This window comes from Schistocerca cancellata, chromosome 7 (assembly GCF_023864275.1).
Source record: "Schistocerca cancellata isolate TAMUIC-IGC-003103 chromosome 7, iqSchCanc2.1, whole genome shotgun sequence".
Classification (NCBI taxonomy): Eukaryota; Metazoa; Arthropoda; class Insecta; order Orthoptera; family Acrididae; genus Schistocerca; species Schistocerca cancellata.
The window spans coordinates 243,438,214-243,454,926 of record NC_064632.1 but is presented as its reverse complement, the minus strand read 5'-3'; the positions used below and the strand labels follow the sequence as shown (position 1 = coordinate 243,454,926).

Here is a 16,713-nt window from a genome sequence, read left to right as displayed (position 1 = left end):
TCATATTGAAGATGCCTCTAGGAGCTAGACATTTTAGCGTCTCCCTCCTAATACATGTTTACTAAAAAATAGCCCATCATAATATGAGTAGACTAAAGATAAAGATATTCTACATTACAAAACTAGAATAAAAAATGAATGGCTTGGAAAGGTTTCCAATATGCAACCAAAAGAATCTTTCATCATCTTTGTTCAGTAACAAAACAATTATGACTAGTAAAAAAGCAAATATTAACAATAACATAAAATCATTTATTTTATTCAATTTGTGTTCCAGATATCAATTTTTGATTGACAACTGTTAGTATGTGTACCTAAAAAAATAATAAAAATTAAGCTTATTGTTAGTCTTATGATTCGTGTTTAAGACTAGCACGTTCATTTTTCTTAAATGTAAGCTAATACGCTATTTAGCGGCCTGCATACGACCAGCTTGTAGCAGACATATCATGTATATGTAGCCCATAAACTGATCCTTTCCTTACTGTTCCGATACAATCATGTTAATAATCTGTGTAACATGTAACTAGCTACCCAGCTAACTCGTATCATATTTTCGTACTACTGTTCTCACAATAAAGAATGTCCAAGATGCGTCTAAACCGTGTTCATGATACTATTTGCGAGGATCATGACGTTATCGTGAGTTCGAATCTTCAAGGTCCAAAAATCTTACGACAAATAGAAGTGTGTGCTGTGTGCCTGTGCTTACACTAAATTATATATTTAATTCCGTATTATTACGTCTGTATTGATGATTTAGATTACCCGACAAAACAGATTCCGTTACTGTTCCTTTGATATTGTCGCGTCCCACCAGTCTTGAATGGAGATGTTGCCTAAGTGGTGCAGTCGGGATGTTGAAGACACCCTGGGCTGAGACCTGCTAATTTCCCTCTAATGGACTGAGAGTGTGATCGTCTGTTAGGATATTTAGCAGAGGTGATGTTGAAACGGATAAGAGAAGTTTGTAGGAAGTGAAAGAGGGTGCAAATACTTCCCAACATAATTTAAGACCCTCTATTTTTCAATAATTTAATCTCGCTTGGAGAAGTGTCTTCAATGGTTTTCTATCCATCAATCTAGCAACGCCCAGTTCCTGAGTAACTATCTTTTACTGTTAAGGTACCCGTGGTATAGGGGTAGCGTCCTTGACTCATAATCAAAAAACGTCTTCGGTCCCGGGTTCGATCCCCGCCACTGCCCAAATTTTGATAAATAATCAGCATTGGCGCCCGAAGACTTCCGGCATAAGAAGTCAGCCTCATTCTGCCAACGGCCTTGTCAAAGAGGGCGGAGGAGCGGATAGAGGTTCAGGGCACTCTCTTGTCCTAGGGGTGGGAAATTGCCCCTAAAGGCGGAAGAATCAGCAATGATCAACGACATGAGGATGCAGAAGGCAATGGAAACCACTGCATTAAAGACACGTAACGTGTATCCACAGGACATGTGGCCTGTATTTGAAGAAGTGTCATGATGACCTCTCCATCGGCAAAAGATTTCGGAATAGTCCCCCATTCGGATTTCCAGGAGGGGACTGCCAAGGGGGAGGTTACCATGAGAAAAAGATTGAATAATCTACGAAAGGATAACGTTCTAAGAGTCGGGGCATGGAATGTCAGAAGCTTGAACGTGGTAGGGAAACTAGAAAATCTGAAAAGGGAAATGCAAAGGCTCAATCTAGATATAGTAGGGGTCAGTGAAGTGAAGTGGAAAGAAGACAAGGATTTCTGGTCAGATGAGTATTGGGTAATATCAACATCAGCAGAAAATGGTATAAGAGGTGTAGGATTCGTTATGAATAGGATGGTAGGGCAGAGGGTGTGTTACTGTAAACAGTTCAGTGACCGGGTGGTTCTGATCAGAATCGACAGCAGACCAACACCGACAACGATAGTTCAAGTATACATGCCGACGTCGCAAGCTGAAGGTGAACAGATAGGGTAAGTGTATGAGGATATTGAAAGTATGTAGAGGGGGAAGAAAATCTAATAGTCATGGGCGACTGGAATGCTGTTGTAGGGGAAGGAGTAGAAGAAAAGGTTACAGGAGAATACGGGCTTGGGACAAGGAATGAAAGAGGAGAAAGACTAATTGAGTTCTGTATCAAGTTTCAGCTAGTAACAGCGAATACCCTGTTCAAGAATCACAAGAGGAGGAGGTATACTTGGAAAAGGCCGGGAGATACGGGAAGATTTCAATTAGATTACATCATGGTCAGACAGAGATTCCGAAATCAGATACTGGATTTTAAGGCGTACCCAGGAGGAGATAAAGACTCAGATCGCAATATAGTAGTGATGAAGAGTAGGCTGAAGTTCAAGACATAAGTCAGGAAGAATCAATACGCAAAGAAGTGGGATACGGAAGTACAATGGAATGACGAGAAACGTTTGAAGTTCTCTAACGCTATAGATACAGCAATAAGGAATAGCGCAGTAGGCAGTACAGTTGAAGAGGAATGGACATCTCTAAAAAGGGCCATCACAGAAGTTGGGAAGGAAAACATAGGTACAAAGAAGGTAGCTGCGAAGAAACCATGGGTAACAGAAGAAATACTTCAGTTGATTGATGAAAGGAGGAAGTACAAACATGTTCCGGGAAAATCAGGAATACAGAAATACAAGTCGCTGAGGAATGAAATAAATAGGAAGTGCAGGGAAGCTAAGACGAAATGGCTGCAGGAAAAATGTGAAGACATCGAAAAAGATATGATTGTCGGAAGGACAGACTCAGCATACAGGACAGTCAAAACAACCTTTGGTGACATTAAAAGCAACGGTGGTAACATTAAGAGTGCAACGGGAATTCCACTGTTAAATGCAGAGGAGACAGCAGATAGGTGGAAAGAATACATTGAAAGCCTCTATGAGGGTGAAGATTTGTCTAATGTGATAGAAGAAGAAACAGGAGTCGATTTAGAAGAGATAGGGGATCCAGTATTAGAATCGGAATTTGAAAGGGCTTTAGAGGACTTACGGTCAGATAAGGCAGAAGGGATAGATAACATTTTATCAGAGTTTCTAAAATCATTGGGGGAAATGGCAACAAAACGACTATTCACGTTGGTGTGTAGAATATATGAGTCTGGCGATATACCATCTGACTTTCGGAAAAGCATCATCCACACAATTCCGAAGACGGCAAGAGCTGACAAGTGCGAGAATTATCGCACAATCAGCTTAACAGCTCATGCATCGAAGCAGCTTACAAGAATAATATACACAAAGAAAATTGAGAATGCGCTAGGTGACGATCAGTTTGGCTTTAGGAAAAGTAAAGGGACGAGAGAGGCAATTCTGACGTTACGGCTAATAATGAAAGCAAGGGTAAAGAAAAATCAAGACACTTTCATAGGATTTGTCGACTTGGAAAAAGCGTTCGACAACATAAAATGGTGCAAGCTGTTCGAGATTTTGAAAAAAGTAGGGGTAAGCTATAGGGAGAGACGGGTCATATACAATATGTACAACAACCAAGAGGGAATAATAAGAGTGGACGATCAAGAACGAACTGCTCGTATTAAGAAGGGTGTAAGACAAGGCTGTAGCCTTTCGCCCCTACTCTTCAATCTGTACATCGAGGAAGCAATGATGGAAATAAAAGAAAGGCTCAGGAGTGGAATTAAAATACAAGGTGAAAGGATATCAATGATACGACTCGCTGATGACATTGCTATCCTGAGTGAAAGTGAAGAAGAATTAAATGATCTGCTGAACGGAATGAACAGTCTAATGAGTACACAGTATGGTTTGACAGTAATTCGGAGAAAGACGAAGGCAATGTGAAGTAGTAGAAATGAGAACAGCGAGAAACTTAAGATCAGCATCGATGGTCACGCAGTCAATGAAGTTAAGGAATTCTGCTACCTAGGCAGTAAAATAACCAATGACGGTCGGAGCAAGGAGGACATCAAAAGCAGACTCGCTATGGCAAAAAAAGGAATTTCTGGCGAAGATAAGTCTACTAATATCAAATACCGGCCTTAATTTGAGGAAGAAATTTCTGAGGATGTACGTCTGGAGTACAGCATTGTATGGTAGTGAAACATGGACTGTGGGAAAACCGGAACAGAAGAGAATCGAAGCATTTGAGATGTGGTACTATAGACGAATGTTGAAAATTAGGTGGACTGATAAGGTAAGGAATGAGGAGGTTCTACGCAGAATCGGAGAGGAAAGGAATATGTGGAAAACACTGATAAGGAGAAGAGATAGGATGATAGCACATCTGCTAAGACATGAGGGAATGACTTCCATGGTACTAGAGGGAGCTGTAGAGGGCAAAAACTGTAGAGGAAGACAGAGATTGGAATACGTCAAGCAAATAATTGATGACGTAGGTTGCAAGTGCTACTCTGAGATGAAGAGGTTAGCACAGGATAGGAATTCGTGGCGGGCCGCATCAAACCAGTCAGTAGACAGATGACCAAAAAAAAAAAACTGTTAGAAACGAGTGCTTTGCTAGTGACTCGTCCTGACGATACCATCAGATACTCGAATAGAGGTATGAGGTAGTAGGAGCACTGCTCGTTCCTTCATCGCACACATGAAACTAGACACTAAGAGACAAGTGTAAGGTGGCACGTGTTCTTCAGTATAACCTGACACACATAAAAACTATTACTCTTTGCTACCTCTACAAACTCTGCAGAACTGTTCTTTACGACATAGTTCGAAACTTGGTGTAAGAACTGCGGCTGGATATATATCGAAAAATTAGCGCCTCGTTTGAATGTATATAGTCTTCTCACGGTTTACTGAAGCATCACCGAACTGCCGTGCCCAACGACTGAGCTCCTCCCTAGTGACGACTGCGGCTCTGACCGTGTGACTCACCCGCTAACTCTCTCACTGCTTCACTCATCTGCTACTGCTGAGACTGACTCCGACTGACGTTTACATATTGCTTTTTCAAGGTATTGGAATTTTCCCTGACAGTGTTGCTTTGCCTTGCCTCTACTGGAGATCCTTTTAATCACCAAAATGTTTCCAGAAATATCTCAGACCACCATGAACGGTCTAGAAACGCTTTACGTGGGCCTGCACTTCCTTGTTTGGTCTCGGTGAGCTGACTGTGACTATTTCCATTTTAACAGCATGTTATGCCCTGCAGTGATCGCAACTGCAACGGCGTACCACTTTCGCCTAGAGTCTGCTAATCGTTGCACTCGCTTTTGCTATTTAATGGCTATTTAATGCTGGCTATATGCAGTATTGAAACGCCCCCTTAGAAAAATTATACAAGACTATGCTTAAACTGACACACAATATTTTTTTAGCGCAACGTCCCCTTAGAAAAATAATACAAGACTATGCATAAACTGACACACAATATTTTTAGCGCAACGCAATCTGACTTCAGAAATCCCTACAAAAGAATGGCCCTGACTAACGTTAACCTATACCTTTCACAAATCACTTACCTCACCAAAAATCATCGTTACTCGAACTACTGCAATACAGCGAATGCCACTACTGCCAGCTAAATAAAAGATTCAAACTACGGAAGGCACTAACTACTGATAGGCATAGTTAGCAAATGAAAGATATTAATAGAGAACAAACAATGTATTTACCTTAATAGTGTTGAAAAATCATAATATATATGGCAGTTCATGACATCCAGTCTTACAAATTTCAAAACTCCGCCATTTCTCTCCCTACATCCAGCACTGCTGGCGGCTCACCTCCAACTGCGCAACGCTACGCGCTGTTCACATCCAGCTGCCCAACACTACAATGGCAGGCAACAATGCAAACTAGCCACAGACTGCACACAGCACAGCCAGTGATTTTCATACAGTGCGCTACGCAACGTTGCCAATAAGAAAACATAAACAGCCTACTTACAGTATGTCTCTCCAGCATCATCCATTGCTAGTTAATAAAGTTTTCATTCCTTTCGTATCGCCCATGCCACGTCTTATACCACTAACATTTGACATCTTGCAGAAAGAACATCACGTACAGCTGTATCTTTAATGGGTGATGACCAGTTTCGTGGCTTATAGACGAATCCTCAGGTGTACGTAATACTTAGGTCATTAAAGACATAGACGTAAGAAATACGGGAGATCCAACCTTCGCTGGTAAAACAGCATTGCCTGCCAATTTCAATGCCGTTTTACCACTAAAGGCTGTGTCTCCCTTCTTTGCTAAATCAATGCATTTAATGACAAAGTATTACAATGACGTGACAAAAATTACGGGAGATCTCCCAATACCTTGTCGCAACTCGTTTTTCCCTTTGTAGTGCAGCATATTGACGTCTCATGGACTGAACAATTCTTTGGAAGTCCCCTGCCGTTCATAACTGCGACAGTGTTGCAAGTGCAGAATGTTCTTCAAGAATTGAGCTCCCTATTATGTCCCGTAAATGTTCGATGGGATTCATATCGGGCAGTCTGGGTGGCTAAATTATTCACTCGAACTGTCCAAAATGTTCTTCAACCTATTCGCAAACATGTGTGGCCCAGTGAAATGGCGCAATTTCATCCACAAAAATTTCACCGATGTTCGCGAACATAAGTTCATGAAAGGGTGCAGACAGTGCCCAAGTAGCCGAAAGCAACCACTTCCACTCAGTGATCGGTTAAATTGGATCAGAGGACGCAGTTTATTCCATGCAAACTCAGCCCACATCATTATGGTGGCACCACGAACTTGTATAGTGCCTTCCCTATGGGTTTGTGGGGCCTGCGCCACATTCGATCCCTAAAAACAGCTCTTATGAACTAACACCGAACTCATCTGACCAGGCCACGGTTTTCCCGTCGTCAATGGCTCAACCGATATGGTCACGAGCCGAGGAGAGGCGCTGCAGGTGAAGTCGTGCTGTTAGGAACGGCACTCCCGTCCGTCTACTGCTGCCATTGACCATTAACGCCAAATTTCGCCGCACTGTCCCAACGGATACGGTCATTGTACGTTCCACATTAATCTCTGTGGTTATTTTATACAATGCTGCTTGCCTGTTAGCGCTGACAGCTCTACGCAAACGCCTCTACTCTCGCTAGTCAACTGAAGGCTGTCTGCCACTGCGTCCGTTGTGGGAGGTAATGCCTCAAATTAGGTATTCTCGGCACACTACTGACACTGTGGATCTCGAGATATTGCATTCTCTAACTATTCCAGACATGAAACGTCCAGTACATCTAACTCCGACTACCATTCCGCGCCCGAAGTCTGTTAATTCCTCCTGTGCGCCCATAATCAGGTCGGAAACCTTCTCACAGAGTCACCTGAGCACAAATGACAGTTCTGCCTTTTTATACCTCGTGTACGCGATACTAACACCATCTGTATATGTGCGTATCTCTATCGCATGACTTTTGTCATCTCAGTATATGTATTGGTGAGTGTAACTGCGGGCCACAAAAACAGTCGCAGCCAATTAAAGATTATGACAAAGCCAAATGTGGTATTCCTTCTGCAAGATGTGTTACCACAGGTCCAAGTGCCTGCAACACAGCGTTGTTTGTAATAACTTTTGACTTCCTATGTTAATAAATCTTAACAGCCACAATGTACGAGGGTTAGAACTTTAATAGTGGAACTATTTATTTACAGCTTTTACAAAATAGATACGTGTTTCAAAGTTTTACTGACATTTAAAGTAGACACCAGCAGTTGTGTTGACAGTTCGAGCAGCGCGGTCTATCCCCCGACGAATTTGTAGCAGTTCTGAAGCGATTATTCAAAAACTGTCTTAATCGCATTTATTATTATTATACCGCCAACCGGCTTCAACCCGACATAGGGGTCATCTTCTGGACGTTTACACCATTCGTTGACTGCTGGTGATGTCACTCCTGTCTGTTATGTAGACAGGAGTGACACCACCAGCAGTCGACGAATGGTGTAAACGCCCGGAAGATGACCCCTATGTCGGGTTGAAGCCGGTTGGCGGTATAATAATAATAAATGCGATTAAGACAGTTTTTGATTAATTGACTAATCATACTAATCGCTGCTTTATCTACACAACCATGTTGTCTAAAAGAAAAGTTCTGAAGCGAATGCCGTGGAGTATTTCCTTCAGTTTAGAAATCGAGTTGAACTCAGGAGGTCTTAAGTCAGGGGAGTGCAGTAGGTGGTACAGCACTTAGCAGTCCCATCGGTCAAACAAATAAGTAACAGCTTGCACTGTACGTGCTTGATCATTGTCCTGCCTGGTCGTAGATTGTGTTCCAAAAATGAACAGCATAGAGACAGAAGTGATGCCACTTTCTGCAGGACCTGACCATCATTTTGCAGGACAATGCTCAAGCACGTACAGTGCAAGCAGTTACTGATTTGTTTGACTGATGGGCCTGCTAAGTGCTATACCACCTACTGTACTCCCCTGAATAAGCCCTCCTGAGTTCAACTATATTTCTAAATTGAAGGAAACACTTCACGGTGTTCGCTTCAGAACTGCTACAAATTCGTCGGGCAATAGACGGCGCCGCTCGAACTGTCAACACAACTGGCACTGCTAAGAGTATCCTACGACTTCCTCTTCGCTGGCAACGGGTTATGCACAATGTTTGTGACTACTTTGAAGGTCAGTAAAACTTTGAAACACGTATCTATTTCGTAACAGCTGTAAATAAATAGTTGCCACTATTAAAGTTCCAACCCTCATATTTGTGGCATTGCTCGTGTGTTGAAGTACTGGTATATCAAATTTTCAGCGAATGAGTAATGGATGCTTCCACAGAAAACTAATTAAACAGTTCAATGTAAATGTTATCTTCCACCTGAGATCACAAATAAGGAACCAAGGCTCTGGTGGACAGTCCTGTTCCAAGTTCCTTAGCAAACAAACAAGACAGAAGAATGGAATTTCTGTAGTTACTGGCCTCGTTACATCTTGAAGGAATTTATGTACTCAATGACTGGTTAGCTGATGACTCTAAATTTTACTTTATTTATTCACACCTGCATTAAATGGTAATGTAAGGTGTTCTTAGGTTTATGTAGAAGTTGTGGGTTGAAAATATCCATGGAGGGGATGATTAGATGAGTAGACAAAGCATAATATCGTAAATACTAAAAAAGGTATGAGTTTCTAATATTATCACTTTGTAATACCTACTGCGTTTTAACTAGAACAGTACGGTTTTTAAAAATTGTTTACGGTTATTCTGCTGTCAGCCTGGTGTCGTTTAGATACGTGTGACTATTTTCAATGTCATATATTTAGTGGCGTTTGAGGCTAGTGGTAAAACGAATGTAAACGTCACGAATTAAGGCTACTGAAGGCCTTAAGAGCTTAGAGATATTAGGTATTTTCAGTAGCAAGGGAAGTAGTGGCGATAGGCGAAATACTTTTAAGATTTCACTATAAATGGGTCTGGGCAAACGTTCTACTATGCAATGCACATTACATGTTCTGACTTTCTTCAGACTGATACTGAACTTGTTAACTGTGTGGTGGGGAAAAATGTGAGTTTTGTTTGAGGGGCTTATTTTAACTTCGGGGGGTGGGTGGGGGTGGGGGTTAAGGTGGGGCAGCTGTCCTCTTTCGCTGCCTCTCTCTGAGAAAGCCCTCGGTAGACAGCACACAGTTTGCGGGACACCACTTATGAGGTGATGACTGATCTACATGTCTACATCTACTTGATTACTCTGCAATTCACAGTCAAGTGCCCGGCAGTGGGTTCATCGAACCACGTTCAAGCTATTCCACCCTCTCGAACAGCGTGCGGGAAAGACGAAGATTTAAATCATTCCGTGTGAGCTCCGATTTCTAATAATTGACTACAATGATAATTTTTCCCTGTGTAGGTTGGCGCAAAAAAATATTTTCGTATTCGGAGGGGAAACTTGATGAGTGAGATTTCGTGAAAAGGTCATGTTTTAATCATTGACATTCTATGTCTCGCAGCATATACGTAACGCTCTAGCCGTTATTTTACTATAATAAAAGATGTCCTCTGCCAATCCTGTCCGATGTGGATCCCACACTGCACAGCTACACTCCAGTAGAGGGCAGACAAGCGTAGCATAAGCGATCACTCTAGTAGACCTGTTCCAACTTCTAAGTATTCTGTTAATAAGTCGCGTCTTTTGTTTGATTTCCCCACGAGATTATCTTAGTGATCGTTCCAGTTTAAATTATTCATAACGATTTACTGAATTGACAGCGTTTAGATTTATGTGATATATGCATCGGAATGTCAGCTAGTTGGCTTGAACATGAACCATTCCAAAACAAAAGTAATGTCCAACAAATGGGTCCCAGCTGGAGATGTGAAAGTCAAGGACAGTCTATTAGAAGAGGTCAGTGAATATGTCTACCTTGGACAGATTATAAATATGAAGGGAGACATAAGGCCAGAAATCTATCGACGCATCAAGCTTGGCTGGCAAGCATCTGGGAAGAATTCAACAGTATTCAGATAAAAAATGCCAGTAAATCTGAAGAAAGCAGTATTTGATCAGTGCATTCTTCCTGTGATGACGTCTGGCTGCGAGACATGGACACTGTACTCATTTACAAAAGGGAAACTTAGGACAGCACAGAGAGCCATGGAGAGATCAATGCTCGGCTATACAGGAAAGGATAGGAAAAGGGCAGATGACATCCAGTCTGTGACGAAGGTTAATGATATCTTAGAGACAGTAGGTTCCTTGAAATGGCAGTGGGCTGGCCACGTCGCAAGAAGAAAAGACAACAGATGGACGAAGCTAGTACTGGAGTGGAGTCCGAGAGAGCACCGGAGGCCTAGAGGAACACCACCAGACAGATGGGACAAAGACATCAAGAAGATCGCTGGTAACACCTGGCAGAGAACTGCCCAAGACCGTCCCACTTGGAGAAGACTGCTGAAAGCCTACCTGAATCCACGACTCGAAGAGGCCACATCGTTTAATGATTGAATTGGCTAATGATGATGATGATGATCCTGTAACCGAAATTTAGTGCATTACTTTTAGTGCTGACGTGGAAGACTTCACACTTTCATTACTTAGCGTCAATTTCTACTTTTGACACCATACAGATATCATGTCTAAATCATTTTGCAATTGGTTTTGATCGTCTAATGACTTTACGAGACGGTAATTGATAACATCATCTACTAAACATCTAAGAGAACTGTTCAGATTGTCTCCTAAATCATTTATATCGATTAGGCCCGTAACCCTTCCTTGGGAATTATAATATCTGTTTGATACGATGACTTTCCGTCAGTTACTACGAACTGAGAGGAAACAGTCGCAAAACTGAGACGATCTGTCGTAGGCACGCAATTTGATTAGAAGTCTCTTCTGAGTAACGGTGTGAAAGGCATTCTGAAAATATAGAAATTTGGAATCAATCTGAGATCCCCTTTGGGTAATGCTCATTAATTCATATGAACAAAGAGCTGGTTATGTTTCACAAGAACGACATTTTATTTCTTAATACATCGTATTATTCGAGGTAGTTCATAATATTTGAACACAATATATACCTCAAAATCGCACTAAAAATTGACGATAGAAATACGGGCCTTTAATTCAGCGGATTAAGCTGTTTCCTTTCCTGGGTTTCGGGGTGACCTCTGCAACTTTCCAGCCTTTAGGTGTGGATCTTACGTCGAGCGAGGAGTTTTATATGACTACTAAATATAACAGCGTACCGTGAAAGGACACTAAATGGTACACGATCTGCATCGGAGGACTTTCCTGTATTGAATGTTGAAATGTGTGTGAAATCTTATGGGACTTAACTGCTAAGGTCATAAGTCCCTAAGCTTACACACTACTTAACCTAAATTATCCTAAGGACAAACACACGTACCCATGCCCGAGGGAGGACTCGAATCTCCGCCGGGACTAGTCGCACAGTCCACATGACTGCAGCGCCATAGACCGCTCGGCTAATCCCGCGCGGCCTTTATTGAATGATTTAAGCTGCTTTGCTGTACCGAGGTTATCTACTCTAACATGACGCATGCATTAGGGTAAATGAAACGACCAGTAATGTAAGTGAGCCATACGTTATCTGTTTCCACGAAGGTATCTTTTCTCTGTTAGCGCTAACTGACTGGGGGGCCCGCAACTGTGTGTTGCAGACGGTGTCGGTGGCGGTGTCGGTGCTGACGCTGACGTTCATCAGCATCGACCGCTGGTACGCCATCTGCTTCCCGCTGCGCTTCAACTCCACCACCAACCGCGCCAAGACGGCCATCGGCATCATCTGGTTTGTGTCGCTCGCCTTCGGTAAGCACCTCTCTACCACAATATCAAGTTGAACTATTTATGTCATACCCCCTACAGAAAGTACACTGATCTAATTAGTGGAATAAAGAAACCGTTTGGTTACGTAAAATGCAAACTTTCACGGTAGCAAAAGTCACGATTAATAAAATGTTCCGGGCTACTATGCTGTGGTGTTATGGATTTCCTATTTGAGCCCAACGTTTCGTCCCCATCAAATGAGCTGTTGTGGAATTTACTTTGCAGCCTAGAGAGTATCACATTCATTTTGATAGGACTCCAATACTGGCAGCCACAAGCGGATTCCATGAAAGGCTATACAGAGAGACCATAGAGATTGTAAAACACAACAGAAATTTCAATAGCAGTGAGGAGGCCGTGAAACAGAATGACATTCGGACCTAGGTGCTGAATAGATGTGTACCACGATGGGGTCATAGTACAGGGTTATTACAAATGATTGAAGCCATTTCACAGCTCTACAATAATTTTATTATTTGAGATATTTTCACAATGCTTTGCACACACATACAAAAACTCAAAAAGTTTTTTTAGGCATTCACAAATGTTTGATATGTGCCCCTTTAGTGATTCGGCAGATATCAAGCCGATAATCATGTTCCTCCCACACTCGGCGCAGCATGTCCCCATCAATGAGTTCGAAAGCATCGTTGATGCGAGCTCGCAGCTCTGGCACGTTTCTTGGTAGAGGAGGTTTAAACACTGAATCTTTCACATAACCCCACAGAAAGAAATCGCATGGGGTTAAGTTGGGAGAGCATGGAGGCCATGACATGAATTGCTGATCATGATCTCCACCACGACCGATCCATCGGTTTTCCAATCTCCTGTTTAAGAAATGCCGAACATCATGATGGAAGTGCGGTGGAGCACCATCCTGTTGAAAGATGAAGTCGGCGCTGTCGGTCTCCAGTTGTGGCATGAGCCAATTTTCCAGCATGTCCAGATACACGTGTCCTGTAACTTTTTTTTTTTTTTTTTGCAGAAGAAAAAGGGGTCGTAAACTTTAAACCGTGAGATTGCACAAAACACGTTAACTTTTGGTGAATTGCGAATTTGCTGCACGAATGCGTGAGGATTCTCTACCGCCCAGATTCGCCCATTGTGTCTGTTCACTTCACCATTAAGAAAAAATGTTGCTTCATCACTGAAAACAAGTTTCGCACTGAACGCATCCTCTTCCATGAGCTGTTGCAACCGCGCCGAAAATTCAAAGCGTTTGACTTTGTCATCGAGTGTCAGGGCTTGTAGCAATTGTAAACGGTAAGGCTTCTGCTTTAGCCTTTTCCGTAAGATTTTCCAAACCGTCGGCTGTGGTACGTTTAGCTCCCTGCTTGCTTTATTCGTCGACTTCCGCGGGCTACGCGTGAAACTTGCCCGCACGCGTTCAACCGTTTCTTCGCTCACTGCAGGCCGACCCGTTGATTTCCCCTTACAGAGGCATCCAGAAGCTTTAAACTGCGCATAGCATCGCCGAATGGAGTTAGCAGTTGGTGGTGGATCTTTGTTGAACTTCGTCCTGAAGTGTCGTTGCATTGTTATGACTGACTGATGTGAGTGCATTTCAAGCACGACATACGCTTTCTCGGCTCCTGTCACCATTTTGTCTCACTGCGCTCTCGAGCACTCTGGCGGCAGAAACCTCAAGTGCGGCTTCAGCCGAACAAAACTTTATGAGTTTTTCTACGTATCTGTAGCGTGTCGTGACCATATGTCAATGAATGGAGCTACAGTGAATTTATGAAAACGCTTCAATCATTTGTAATAGCCCTGTAATAGCGGACGACGGAAATCGACAACGGCTAATTTCTATTCAAAACGTGTGACATCACCGCTGCGTAGAAGCACACCTAAGCGGAATTTTGCTGTGGTCAGTAGTGAGGTAGGGTGCGAATCGGACACCCAAAGAAGCTGGGTCGCCCTTTGAAAATGTCCTTCGCCGATGGGGACGAGACGCTGGGTTTAAATGTGAGATCCATTCGAGGGAGTCATAATAGCCCGGAACACTTTATTACTTGTGAGTCTGGTAATGCAAAAAGGATAATGAAGGCAAAATCAGTAACATTTATTCTATAGCCGCGCGGGGTAGCCGTGCAGGCGAGGGCGTCTCGTCACGATTCGCGCGGCTCCTTCCCGTCAGAGGTCCGAGTCCTCCCTCGTGCATAGGTGTGTCTTTTGTCCTTACTGTAAGTTAGTTTAAGTTAGATTAATAGTGTGTAACCTTAGGGACCGATGACCTCAGCAGTTTGTTCCCGTAGTACTTAATAAAAATTTCCTATTTATTCTATAATAACAGATTTAATCAGCCACAACTTATATCGAAAAGTGGCTATTGCAAACAGAAAGTGAAATTTTTGCCATCCACGGATCATATTACACAGTATTTAGATGACAAATTATCATCAATCCATATTTTCTGCAGCATATCAAAGGCTTTTGATTGAGCCGACCACAATATCTAACCCGGTACACGATCCACGGCGCCACTTGCAGGTTGCCTGTCTAATGACTTACGCGGGCAAAAGAATTGGTTTTCCAACATTTCATTTAACTATTGGCCGAATATAAAAATTTAAAATGCTGTCACAATCCACTCATTAAGAGATAGGATTTCACGTTAAAGATTTTACACGATATGCCAAGTATCACACTCAGAAACCGTGCGTATGTCGCGAGGCCGCGTAACTCATGGCGCACAAATTACCCAGACTTTGCTCATCAAATATTTGAAAGTGAGAGCGTTTTGTGACTTCCAACAACTCTACATGTAGTTTCAAGCCTTATAGCAACTTTTGTTCTGCTGACAACCCCATAAACTGGTGAAATATATTTATCGCTAACTACAATTTCGTTGTTCATGCAGTGAAACTCCACCTTCTGGTTTGACATTTTAAGATATTATTTCTTTACTACTAACTCTATTCGTAGCACAGTTTGCAGACAATATTCACATAACGTATACCACTGAATGTACTTCCAAAATTATATCATTGTATGAAACAGTTCTGGATATATGACGTCATAAGCATTGAGATATGCAAATAATTATTGTTTAAAACGAAGTGCAAATTTCCCAGAGTATACTCACCCAGTATTTGATAATGAGAGCATTTAGCGACTTCCGATAAACTTTAAACATAATTTCAAACCTTTACTTAATTTTTCTCGCCTATGTGCCTAACTTCAAATACATAATACATTAACTCATTTATAAAGAAATCATACGTTTGAAGCTGTTTTATTTGTGTAAGATTTTTTAAGGCATCGGAGCTGAAAGATTTACTAACTGAAGCTAAAATATTATGGTATGAAAGATCTTGCTACTAACATGTTTACATCCTATCTAAATAAAAGAACGCAGAGTGTCACATTAAGAAACCAGAGAACGTACAAATCTTTGGGGTAAGGTGTAAACGCTAAGACTATATTCGAGGAACAGATACGAAGACTGATATGCTAATTTTTATGCAGTGTATAAATGATGTGCCACCGTGCATGCCTGGAGCAGCATGACATTGTAAACCGTACAGGACCAATCCAAATCCTGATAGGTGTTTACCCCCCCGGGGGGGGGGGGGGTGTTCCCACTGTCCCTTACCAGCAAAAGAGTCAAATCGAGTCGAGCCGCGTGGTCGCACTTGTCAGCTATTGCAGTCTTCGGAATTGTGTGGATGATATTTTTCCGGAAGTCAGATTGTATGTCGCCGGAGACATACATCATATACACCAACGTGAATAGTCGTTTTCTTGCCACTGAGCCCCGATGATTTCAGAAATTATCCTAGAATGATATCTATCCCTTCCGCCTTATTTGATCTTAGGTCCTCCAAAGCAGTCTTGCAATTGATACTAATATTGAATCCCATATCTCTTCCAAACCCTCTCCTGTTTCTTCATCTATCACATCAGATTAATCTTCCCCCTCGTGTAGGCCCTCAATGTACTCTTTCCACCTATCTGCTCTCTCCTCTACATTTAGCAGTGGAATTCCTACTGCACTCTTAATCTTGCCACACTTGCTTTTAATTTCACCAAAGGTTGTTTTGAATTTCCTGTATGCTTAGTCAGTCCTACCGACTTCTTCACATTTTTCCTGCAACCATTTCATCTTAGCTTCCCTGTTCTTCCTGTTTATTTCAGTTCTCAGCGACTTGTATTTCTGTATTCCTGAATTTCCCTCATCATTCTCTAGTTCCTTCTTTCATAGATCAACTGATGTATTTCTTCTGTTAACAATGGTTTCTTCGTAGTTACCCTCTTTGTACCTATATTTTTCTTTCCAACTTCTGCGATGGCCTTTTTTAGAGATGTACATTCCTCTTCAACTGTGCTGCCTACTGAGCTATTCCTTATTGCTGTATCTAAAGCCTTAGAGAACTACAAATGTATCTCATCATTCCTTAGTACTTCCATATCCCACTTCTTTGCATATTGATTCTTTCTGAATAATCTCTTAAACTTCAGCCTACTCTTCATCACTACTACATTGTGATCTGAGTCT

The 16,713-nt window shown here is 42.1% G+C and overlaps 1 protein-coding gene across 1 annotated transcript in view; it reads left to right on the top strand.

Annotated features, from left to right (window-relative positions):
* The first annotated feature begins 591 nt into the window (after window positions 1–591).
* Window positions 592–16,713, top strand: part of LOC126092718 (orexin receptor type 2-like) — a 120,186-nt gene continuing 104,064 nt past the window's right edge. The window contains exons 1-2 of the mRNA XM_049908441.1: window positions 592–642; window positions 12,047–12,194. Coding sequence (XP_049764398.1) covers window positions 592–642; window positions 12,047–12,194 — 199 coding nt within the window. The remainder of the gene's footprint in view (window positions 643–12,046; window positions 12,195–16,713) is intronic.